A 12,526-nucleotide genomic window follows, 5' to 3' on the forward strand; every position below is an offset into this window, starting at 1 on the left:
CAGGTATGTATAGTTCTATGCTGTTTTATCACAAGTGTGTATTTTTGTAACCATTACTGCAATCAGAATAAAAGAACTATTTCATCACCACAGAAATCTGTTATGCTAATCTTTTATAGTCACACGTACCCTTTATCCACCCTAATCCCTGATCTGTTCTCCATCTTTAATTTAGCATAGACCGTTTTTAAATGAAGGAAATATTCATGTTTTAATTTTTCACTAAATAAGTGATAAACTTTATATCTATAGTGTTGTAACAAAACCCACACATGGACAATAAAAGACTTTGACTTAAGAGATTATTTTATTTTTTAAGCTAAATGGTGGATACTTGGGTGTTTGTTGTTCTTATACCTAAAATATGAGAGAGAGAAAGAAAAAGAGTGCAGGAAAGAGAGAATTAGAATTTTTTGGAAAGATTTAGTATAACAAATCTTGATGGCATTTGCTTTCATTTTCTTTGATCAAACTCGAATGTTTTGTTTCAAGATTATTGACTACCTTTCTTGTAGGACAAATTATTAAATACATCTAAAATGCATTCTATATAGTGATTACTAGATGGTTGATAATATAGTAATAACTTTAACTATTTTTAATAGTTACTAAATAGGCCTAGGATATTTAATTAAGCTTGCTATACTGAAAAATATCTTAGTCTAAATAATCAACTAAAATGTATTTTGTCTTTTTAGGCACATCAGATTAATATTGGTTATTATTTGACATTACTGTTTTTGTATGGAGTAGCACTCACTGAAAGAGGAAAGAAAGAGGTATGTAGAATCTTTTATTTGCCCATTATAAATCTCTTCACATACACTGACTTCATTTTAACAAATTAAAACATTGATTTTTGAAATTCTCTAAAAACTGAAACCATTCAGTGACCTTTCTATCATATATTTGAATGTAGAGTAATTATTCCTGGGACTATATTGTGAAACTATAAATACTGATAGAGGAAACAATGTTAGCTTATAACTTTTGTTATTTTATTTATCTTTGAAATACTTACCATTTATGTAAAACAGAAAATTGTTTAGCTTCTTTCACTTATACAGTATGTTTTAACACATTTTCTAGTGTAATTTAATCTCTCTGGTCTTTATCTTACATTTTTGTAAAATATAAGTTTTACCTCAAATTCTTTGTCTAATAAAGTGAAGTGCAAAAAGTAAAAATCTGGGAGATAACTAGGTGATTTCTAAGGGTCCTTACAAATTTAACATTCTCTTTTTCTTATTTTTAATTTCTCAGTTGCAGCCTTGATATCTCTTTTACTTTTTATATTTCTAAATTTATACTCTACTTCATTTCATAAATTAAGTATATAAATCTGACTTGTTAATTATATGAAGTAGAATTTATAAGCACCAAACTGAAAACATTTCCATTTTAAATAATTTCACATAATGCTAAGTATTGTTTTGTGTGATATGCTAGAGAGTATTTTAAAATGAGGCCATGCAGCATTTTGCCCCAGGGAGACCAAGACTATTATGCCTGTTTGTTTTTTTTTTCCAAAATAAACAACTTTTTATTGATGTACAGTTGATATACAATGTTGTATTTCAGCAAAGTGATTCAGATGCCTGTTTTAATAATGATAACTGAAGCTATTATTAGAACTGATTCTGACCTTTACGTCTTAGCTATATTGCTATAAACAAGATAGTCCTTCCCCAAAAGAGACTGTGTGTTTGAAAAGTCACTTATTTCCCACTTGAAAAATTAGGAAGATTTGTGCTTTAATCAAAAAGAAAAATTAGGAAGAATTATAAAGAATTATGTTCCATAGTCATAAGAAAAGCCCTTATTTTGGCTAGTAATATTTGTCAGTTTTTGATATAAAAAATGTTATTGTTTTAATGTTCACTTTGAAACATTGGTTAAAGATCTTAAGTTCTTTTGTAATAAGTATTTTAAGCACTGAGTACATTATCTATGTGATCATATACAGAGATGCTAAGATTAGAGATGTGAATAAATAACCAAATGACTGGGTCAATATTAAAGCTGCTCTAACCTCCAGTTTGGGGAATAATTGTTTATTGTAAAAGAAAAAAAATGCCTTTTACATCAGCCAAACCTAGTTTTATATTACTACAGGATTATATAGAAGCTGAGAATAAATTTCTGGTGATGAAGATGGTGATCCAAGAAAATGAAATTTGTGAAAATTTTATGTCTTTAGTTTATTTTGGACGTGGTTTGCTTCGATGTGCCCAGAAGAGGTAAGGGTTTTAATTAACGGGTAGATCTTGCCTGTCAACTTTCAGCATTATGCAATGGGAATAAAGTTTGCACAGTATACCAGGGATTATGACATTGTGCTCTCCTAATTCTTTTCTTCTTCACTGATTCTATAGGTAATTTCTTTAATATTCTTGAACATATTAAATATCCAACTTAACAGGCCATATCAGTAAAAGGCAGTATAGTATAGGCATTAGGAACATAGGCTTTGGAGTCTAACAGACTTGGGCACAAATACATTTTCTACCACTTACCTAGTATATGACTCTAGGAAACTTAATGTTGCTAAGCTTCCTTATCTTTGGAACTAATAATAGTACCCACCTCATAAGGACATTGCAGGTGATTAACATAAAGACCAGGACACAAAAATGCTATTCTTAATAATAATTATTGGTTGTAGTTATTAATATTACCACTTGGAATAGGTGTTTAAGGTACAAATGAGCTTATAATGCATTGAAAGTGTCCAAATGCTGAGTTTGGGAGTATTGGGTATTACATATTTAGTAAAATTGTACAGGGGAACCTATATGGACTACCTGTTCACTTCCCACATGTAGATCCTTAGCCATTTGTAGCATCATTCATTTTTTTTTAACTTTTTTTATTGATTTATAATCATTTTACAATGTGTCAAATTCCAGTGTTCAGCACAATTTTTCAGTTATTCATGGACATATACACACACTCATTGTCACATTTTTTTCTCTGTGAGTTATCATAACATTTTGTGTATATTTCCCTGTGCTATATACAGTGTAATCTTGTTTATCTATTCTACAATTTTGAAATCCCCGGCTATCCCTTCCCACCCTCCACCCCCCGGTAACCACAAGTCTGTATTCTCTGTCTGTGAGTCTATTTCTGTCCTGTATTTACGCTTTGTTTTTGTTTGTTTGTTTTTGTTTTTGTTTTTTAGATTCCACATATGAGCGATCTCATATGGTATTTTTCTTTCTCTTTCTGGCTTACTTCATTTAGAATGACATTCTCCAGGAGCATCCATGTTGCTGCAAATGGCATTATGTTGTCGGTTTTTATGGCTGAGTAGTATTCCATTGTATAAATATATCACATCTTCTTTATCCAGTCACCTGTTGATGGACATTTAGGCTGTTTCCATGTTTTGGCTATTGTAAATAGTGCTGCTATGAACATTGGGGTGCAGGTGTCATCCTGAAGTAGATTTCCTTCTGGATACAAGCCCAGGAGTGGGATTCTTGGGTCATATGGTAAGTCTATTCCTAGTCTTTTGAGGAATCTCCACACTGTTTTCCATAGTGGCTGCACCAGACTGCATTCCCACCAGCAGAGTAGGAGGGTTCCCCTTTCTTCACAGCCTCTCCAGCATTTGTCATTTGTGGATTTCTGAATGACGGCCATTCTGACTGGTGTGAGGTGATACCTCATTGTAGTTTTGATTTGCATTTCTCTGATAATTAGTGATATTGAGCATTTTTTCATGTACCTATTGATCATTTGTATGTCTTCCTTGGAGAATTGCTTGTTTAGGTCTTCTGCCCATTTTTGGATTGGGTTGTTTATTTTTTTCTTATTGAGTCGTATGAGCTGCTTATATATTCTGGAGATCAAGCCTTTGTCGGTTTCACTTGCAAAAATTTTCTCCCATTCCGTAGGTTTTCTTCTTGTTTTACTTCTGGTTTCCTTTGCTGTGCAGAAGCTTGTAAGTTTCATTAGGTCCCATTTGTTTATTCTTGCTTTTATTTCTTCTAGGAGAAAATTTTTGAGATGTATGTCAGATAATGTTTTGCCTATGTTTTCCTCTAGGAGGTTTATTGTATCTTGTCTTATGTTTAAGTCTTTAATCCATTTTGAGTTGATTTTTGTATATGGTGTAAGGGAGTGTTCTAGCTTCATTGTTTTACATGCTGCTGTCCAGTTTTCCCAACACCATTTGCTGAAGAGACTGTCTTTATTCCATTGTATATTCTTGCCTCCTTTGTCGAAGATGAGTTGACCAAAAGTTTGTGGGTTCATTTCTGGGCTCTCTATTCTGTTCCATTGGTCTATATGTCTGTTTTGGTACCAATACCATGCTGTCTTGATGACTGTAGCTCTATAGTATTGTCTGAAGTCTGAGAGAGTTATTCCTCCAGCCTCTTTCTTTCTCTTCAGTAATGCTTTGGCAATTCTAGGTCTTTGATGGTTCCATATAAATTTTATTATGATTTGTTCTAGTTCTGTGAAATATGTCCTGGGTAATTGGATAGGGATTGCATTAAATCTGTAGATTGCCTTGGGCAGTGTGACCATTTTAACAATATTGATTCTTCCAATCCAAGAGCATGGAATATCTTTCCATTTTTTAAAGTCTTCTTTAATTTCCTTCATCAATGGTTTATAGTTTTCTGTGTATAATTCTTTCACCTCCTTGGTTAGATTTATTCCCAGATATTTTATTACTTTGGGTGCTATTTTAAAGGGGATTGTTTCTTTACTTTCTTCTTCTGTTGATTTATCGTTAGTGTAAAGAAATGCAACTGATTTTTGAACGTTAATTTTGTAACCTGCTACCTTGCTGAATTCTTCAATCAGCTCTAGTAGCTTTTGTGTGGACCTTTTAGGGTTTTCTATATATAGTAACATGTCATCAGCATATAATGACACTTTTACCTCTTCTTTTCCAATTTGGATCCCTTTTATTTCTTTCTCTTGCCTGACTGCTGTGGCTAGGACTTCCAGGACTATGTTGAATAGGAGTGGTGATAGTGGGCATCCTTGTCTTGTCCCAGATTTTAGTGGGAAGCTTTTGAGTTTTTCACCGTTGAGTACTATGCTGGCTGTAGGTTTGTCATATATAGCTTTTATTATGTTGAGATATGTTCCCTCTATACCCACTTTGGCGAGAGTTTTTACCATAAATGGGTGTTGAATTTTATCAAATGCTTTTTCTGCATCGATTGAGATGATCATGTGGTTTTTGTCCTTTCTCTTGTTGATGTGATGTATTACACTGATTGATTTGCGTATGTTGAACCAGCCTTGTGTCCCTGGGATGAACCCCACTTGGTCATGATGTATAATCTTTTTTATGTGTTGTTGGATTGTATTTGCCAAAATTTTGGTGAGGATTTTGGCGTCTATGTTCATCAGTGATATTGGCCTATAATTCTCTTTTTTTGTAGTGTCTTTGCCTGGTTTTGGTATCAGGGTGATGGTGGCTTCATAGAATGAGTTTGGGAGTATTCCCTCCTTTTCAATCGTCTGGAAGAGTTTGAGAAGGACTGGTATGAGTTCTTCTTTGTATGTTTGGTAGAATTCCCCGGTGAAGCCGTCCGGTCCTGGACTTTTATTTGTAGGGAGGTTTTTAATTGCTATTTCTATTTCCTTTCTAGTGATCGGATTGTTCAAGTGTTCAGATTCTTCTTGATTCAGTTTTGGTGGACAGTATGTTTCCAGAAACTTGTCCATCTCCTCTAGGTTATCCAGTTTGGTTCCATACAGTTTTTCATAATATTCTCATATGATATTCTGTATTTCTATTTTGTTTGTTGTAATTTCTCCATTTTCCTTTCTTATTTTGCTAATTTGTGCTCTCTCTTTTTTCTTCTTTGTGAGTTTGGCCAGAGGTTTGTCGATTTTATTTACTTTTTCAAAAAACCAGCTTTTGGTTTGGTTGATTTTTTCTATGGTCTTGTTAATCTCTATTGTATTTAATTCCCCTCTGATCTTTATTATTTCCTTCCTTCTGCTGCTTTTTGGGGCTTTTTGTTCTTCTTTTTCTAATTCATTCAGGTGGTGGGTTAAATTGTTTATTTGAGATTGTTCTTCTTTTTTGAGGAAGGCCTGTATCGCTATAAACTTCCCTCTTAGCACTGCCTTTGCTGTGTCCCATAGGTTTTGAGTGGTTGTGCTTTCATTCTCATTTGTCTCAAGGTATTTTTTAATTTCAGCTTTGATTTCCTCATTGATCCATTGTTTTTTCAATAACATATTGTTTAATCTCCATGCTTTCCTTTTTTTCTCATTGTTTCTCTGTTGTTGATTTCCAGTTTCATAGCATTGTGGTCAATAAAGATGCTTGAGATAATTTCTATCTTCTTAAAATTGTTGAGGTTTCTTTTGTGCCCAAGTACATGATCGATCCTGGAAAATGTTCCATGTGCACTTGAAAAGAATGTATATCCTATTTTTGGGGGGTGTAATGCTCTGAAAATATCCACCAAATCTAGTTTTTCTATTGTAGTATTTAATTTCTCTGTTGCCTTGTTTATTTTCTGTCTGGAAGATCTGTCTAGTGATGTTAATGCAGTGTTAAAATCTCCAACTATGATTGTATTCCCATCAATGTCCCCCTTTATCTCTGTTAGTAATTCTTGTATGTACTTAGGTGCTCCTATATTGGGTGCATATATATTAACGAGTGTAATATCCTCATCTTGTATCACTCCTTTAATCATTATAAAATGTCCTTCTTTATCTTTCTTTATGGCCTTTGTTTTAAAGTCTATTTTGTCTGAAATCAGTACTGCAACACCTGCTTTTTTGGCTTTTCCATTTGCATGGAATATCCTTTTCTATCCTTTCACTCTCAATCTATATGTGTCCTTCTCCCTAAAGTGGGTCTCTTGTATGCAGCATATTGAAGGTTCTTGCTTTATTATCCAGTCTGCCACTCTGTGTCTTTTGACTGGAGCATTTAGTCCATTAACATTTACACTAATTAATGATAGATGTGTGTTTATTGCCATTTTGAACTTAACTTTGCAGTTGAATTGGTATATCCTCTTTGTTCCTTTCTTCTTCCTTTTGTGGTTTGGTAATTTTCCTTTGTATTTTCATGGATTTTATTTAATTTTTGTGGATTAATTTAATCCTTTGTAAATTTTTGGCTTGTGGTTACCCTTTTTTGTAAATCTATTAACCCATTACTATAACTGTTTTTATTAAACTGATAGTAACATGATCTCAAACCCATCCTACTGTTAAAAAAATTTTTAAAAGAAAGAAAAAGATATTCTGTATTTCCCTGCCTCCCTCTCCCACTCTCAGTGATTTGTATGTCTTCTTTTATAATTTCATGTTTACTTTATTTGTAATTCATGAGTTATCACCTTTCCAGTTGTGAGTTTCTCATTTCTGTAGCATCCTGCTGCTTTTCTATTTAGAATAGCCCTTTCAATATTTCTTTTAGCATGGGTTTAGTGTTGCTAAACTCCTGCAGCTTTTTCTTGTCTGTGAAACTCTTTATTTCTCCTTCTATCCTCAAGGATAGCCTTGCTGGATAAAGGATCCTAGGCTGCATCTTTTTTTCATTCAGGGCTTTGACTATATCTTGCCACTCCCTTCTGGCCTGTAGTGTTTGTGCAGAGAAATCAGCTGAGAGCCTTATGGGGGTTCCCTTGTAACTTACTCTTTGCTTTTCTCTTGCTACCTTTAGAATCCTTTCTTTATCCTTGACTCTGGCCATCTTGATTATGATATGTCTTGGTGTGGGTCTATTTGGGTTCTTCCTGTTTGGGACCCTCTGAGCTTCCTGTACTTGGATATCTGATTCCTTCTCTAAGTTTGGGAAGTTTTCAGTCATGATTTCTTCGAAAACCTTTTCAATCCCCTTTGATCTTTCTTCTCCTTCTGGGACCCCTATTATGCGAAGATTGGGATGCTTTATATTATCCCATAGGTCCCTTATGCTATTTTCATTATTTTTTATTTGCTTCTCTTGTAGTTCTTCTGAATGGGTGCTTTCTGTTGCCCTGTCTTCTAGATCACTAATTCGTTCCTCTGCATTATCTAGTCGGCTTTGCACAGCTATTAGATCATTCCTCATCTCTGTCAATGAGTTTACCCATTCTACTTGGCTCTTCTTTATAGCTTCAGTTTCATTTTTGACATATTTTATATCTCTAAACACTATCTCAATTCCTTCAGCAATTCGATCACTCCTTTTTTGAAATCTTGATCTAGTAGGCTATCGATGTCTATTTCGTTGATCTTTCTTTCAGGGGATTTCTCTTGTTCTTTTAATTGGGAAAGGTTTTTCTGCTTCTTCATCTTGCTCATACCTCTCTGGCACTGTGGTTTATGAAGTATCAGTTGTTTATTTTGGTCCTTAAGGATTTTATCTATCTAATACCTATTTAGGAATAAAACTTAGGAAAAAAAGAAAAAAAAAGAGAGAGAGAAAGAATTTTAAAAGAAGGGAGAAAGAGGGTTTGAAAACAGTGTATAATGAATAATAGAAGAGCGAGTTGAAGCAGAGTATTAATCAGGTTGAGACGTCCTTTTAAAACCTTTACCAAAAAAAAGGGGGGGGGAGATGAATAGATGTATTTGAAACCTGTGTCTAATCAATAACAGGACATCAAAACCCAAGAGAAATAGAAATGAATTAAGAAGTAAAAATTAAAAGAGTAACAGAAAATAGAACAGGTAAAAACAGATTTTAAAAAAAAAAGGGGGGGTGGGTTTGTCGGTGTTCTCCTGGAGTCTGTGTGCTTTTAATGTGAAGTCTTTCTGTCTTCGTCCTGTTTTGGAAGCTCAGCTTGCTGTTTTCAGAGGCCTTCCGTTGGCGCCCTCTTCTGTGCTGCTCCCAGCACCTGTCGGCAAGCGGATCGCGCCTCCTCCTAACACTGGGTCAGGTGCAGCTCTCTGCTGTGGGCGGGCGGGTCGCTGCCCCTCCGGATGCCGCAGTCAGATGTTGCAGACTGGCCGGGTAGGAGGGCGGGTCGTGTCCCCTCCCAGCACCTCGGTCAGGGGCTGTGTTCCTGCCCGAAAGGCGGGGGGCTGCTCTCGCTCTACCTGCGCCGCCGGTAGTTCCGCTTTCTGTGCGGCTGCGCGCTCCGCCCTGGTCAGCGCTCCGCAGGTGGGCTGGGGGAAGACCGAGGGACAGCCTTGTCCCTGCTCCGAGCCACAACCCAGCTCCTTGTTTGTCTTTGTGGAGCAAGTTCTCTGAGGGACCAGGATGGAAGGATCCTATCTGCCCCGGGCTGCAGGCCAGTCTCAGTCTGGCCTTTGCGGCTGCTAAGCCCTTAGGTGCGGATGCAGGTTTCGCCCCCGCCCCCGCCTGGGTGCTCATCGCGGAGGATATGGCGGCTGTGCCTGAGCCCCGCCTCTCTTCCCCCGAAAACTTTCCGCGGGTTTTCAGAGATGGGGTTGTGCACCCTTCCCCCGAGAGCACATCAACCTTGCTGTTTTATGGAGGGCCCAGGTTGTTCTGCCCTGTGCACCCACAGCCACAGCGCGCAGCCCCTTGCGTTCCCCCGGGGCTGCCTCCGTGCAGCCGCCCCCGTCCTCCGCCTGGCTTGTGCAGCCTGGCCCTGCCCGCAGCTGCTGGCCCGCGTCTCAGGCTGGGTGTTGGGGGAACGCTCTGTGCCCATTTAACTTAGTTCTGTTAGTCAAGGGCTGCTCTGTACAGATCCGAGCCTCGGAGGCTCCCCCTCTGTCCTGCTGGCCTCTCAGTTGGAGAGGGGAGACCCAGCGAGCGAGCGCCAGTCCTCCTTTGCCGCTCCCTCCCCGCGGGACCCGTCCCGTGCTGCTTTGCCTTTTGTTCTTTCTTTTTTCCTTTTCTCCTACCAGATTTTTGGCGTCTTTATCATTTGAAGAGGGCGATGTTCTCTCAGAGTTCTGCAGGTGCTCTGGTTGGCTGAGTAGGTCTGTAGATGTGGGTCTTGGTGTATTTGTGGGAGAGGGTGACCTGCGAGCGTCCTTCTACTCCGCCGTCTTCTCCGTCTCCACATCATTCATTTTTATTTGCTAAGCATTTATCATATTTTGGAGACTATTCTAGGTGTTGGGGACAAAGTGGTTTACAAAATAGACAGTTCTGTCCTCATGTAACTGACAGTATAGTGAAGGTTATAGACCTTAATTAAATAATCAGTTATATCAGTAATCAACTATGAAATGTGATAAAGAGCTGTGAAGGAGGATACAATGAACAATTTAAGTCTTTACTGGAACCCTACAGGAATCAGAAGTCTCCTTGAGGAAATAATATTTAGCTGAGATCTTAAGCATGAATTAGGCAAAGTTTATTTATGCAAATCCTTATGAAGGATTACTGCTGGGCCTGACCATTGGATCCCTAAAAGTGTCAGTTTGTGGTAGTTCTTTGATTTTGTAAGGTTGATCCTCTATCCTCTGGCATGCTTGTTTTTTACAATCTGGAAGACTTCCTGCTTCCTGTTCATTAGCATGATGTCATCAATATGGTTGGCTAGTGTTATGCTTTACAGAATGTCAGGGTGATCAAAATCCCTTTAGTCTATATTGAGAAAATTAGCATAGCTCTGAAACAAGACAAAGAATCTGTACTTCTGTCCTCTCAGATATGTGAACTGCTGTTTATTTTCTTTACTGATGGGCAGTGGAGAGAATCCGTTTTCCAAATCATTGACACTAGAAAGCCCAGTCATCTGGCTGCATCATTTACTTTCATCCCTGGCCTATGGAGAATAACCACCACTGAGCTGCTCAAAGACACTGATGTCCTTCTCACTCTGTATTTCTTATTGTGTTAGTGGAAGGAATGTCCTCTGGGCCTTTCCAGAGAACCTTGCCTAGTGGTGGATTCTGTGGTCTTACGTAGTGAGTCCATTCCAACATCTTTATCTCCCTGAGCTTTCTTTAATATTCTGCCAAGAAATTTTCAACATTTCAACCTCAGTTACTAAAGGCCATTGTTACGTCCATGCTTCAAGTAGACGTCTCAACAGCATGTTAGGACTGGCTTCAGGTGTCCTTGCTAGGAAAGTAAATACTGAATTATGGGAGAGTTGTCCCATATCAATATGCACTTCCTTATCCAGCTGTATATTTGTCCATTGGTTCAACGGTCTTTACATCCACTCCCGGACAAGTTCCTACCGGTACATACTAGTCGAGTTCTACAATGCTTAAGGTGAATAAGCTTTTTCTTCCACTGTTTTCCAATTTGGGCTTTGCTTATACCTGATTTTAGATTTTTTGGTCTATAGGCAAAGAGTAGAGCTAGGGGAGGATCTTGAGAAGGAAAAACATCATCTTCTGAGACATGTACCTTAGATGGTGTTTTTGCATGGTCTGCTTGTTCCCCTGTCAGAGCCCTGATAGTACAGTAGTCCTGTTGGGTCTATGCTTTTGGTTTTTGCTGTTGTTCTACCCTTGCAATTAAATACTGGGCCTCATTTTCTGTATAGTCTGCCCTTATATTCAGAGTTGATCAGGGTTCTTTAAATGTTACCATAGTGACCTTTTAGCTTTCCCTGGAGTATTCTTGGTTATAGTAGTAGTCCTGTTGAGGCTGTGTATTTGGTCCTCTTTAGTAGTTTTTTACACTTTGTGATTAAATCTGGGCCTGATTTTTCAGCATAGATTATCTTTATGGCTGTAGGAGATGAGGGTCTCTTTAAATGCTGCCCATAGAGGCCTCTGTCTTTCATTGTGTCCTGAGTTAACAATAGTTGGCTGACCTGTGCCTGTCATTCTTTCTTCAAGGCTTCCAAGACAGTAAACAAAAGCCAACCAACTCTACAATCCCTTTAATTACCATGGCCCCCATACTGTTCAAGCTTGAACTACTACATAATTTATTGCCTTCCCTTCCACCTGTATTTCATCCCCATCTACCACAGGTGAGAGTCCTGGTGTTTGTATTTCTATAGCATGCCAGAGGTTATCACCATCCTGCTTATCAGAAAAAAAAAAAAGAAAGAAAATGGGTTACTTCTTGTCTTATTGGTAAACTATCTAGTTACAAAGTCTCATTCAAACTAACTTTATTTTAAAATTCTTTGCAGATATAATGGAGGACTGCTAGAATTTCATAAAAGCTTACAAGAAATAGGAGATACAGATGATCATTGGTTTGACATAGATCCTACGGAAGATGAAGATTTACCTACAACTTTTAAAGTAAGAAATTATTGAAGAATAACATTTCATCTGTGGCTAATCAGAATCATCTTTGATAAAGTACAGTTTATGCTAACTATCATTCTATAGGAAACACGTTCTTTTATTGGACATTAGCTTTTTATATAAGAAACAACCTTGATTCCATTATTTAGTGCAGAATGTGCAACAAGTAGAGAGAAGTGAGGAGGCTGTGTCAGCATTTCCAAATAACAAGAAGATTAAAAGATGTACCAGTTCAGTACTTCAAATGGTTAGAGCTAAATGTAATAGTTAACTTCTTTTTTGTAATTATGTTTACCATTATTTTGTTGTTGATTTGAATTTTAAAAGTACTAAATGCTTACTTCAGAAATCTTGAAAAATGTAAAAATGCCAAAGATGAAAGTAAAATTCATCCATATAT

The 12,526-nt window shown here is 37.3% G+C and overlaps 1 protein-coding gene across 7 annotated transcripts in view; it reads left to right on the forward strand.

Moving 5' to 3' along the window:
- Nucleotides 1-12,526, forward strand: part of DZIP3 (DAZ interacting zinc finger protein 3) — a 104,426-nt gene that overhangs the window by 28,490 nt on the left and 63,410 nt on the right. For 6 of the 7 annotated variants that reach the window (XM_032478625.1, XM_032478649.1, XM_032478657.1 and 3 more), the window contains 3 exons: nt 699-779; nt 2,116-2,240; nt 12,006-12,120. In XM_032478625.1, the coding sequence (XP_032334516.1) occupies nt 699-779; nt 2,116-2,240; nt 12,006-12,120 (321 nt within the window). Of the gene's footprint in view, nt 1-698; nt 780-2,115; nt 2,241-11,819; nt 11,841-12,005; nt 12,121-12,526 lie in introns of those variants that run through there. The other variant, XM_014565686.2, reaches the window with a different exon arrangement.

Source organism: Camelus ferus, chromosome 1, assembly GCF_009834535.1.
Source record: "Camelus ferus isolate YT-003-E chromosome 1, BCGSAC_Cfer_1.0, whole genome shotgun sequence".
NCBI lineage: Eukaryota > Metazoa > Chordata > Mammalia > Artiodactyla > Camelidae > Camelus > Camelus ferus.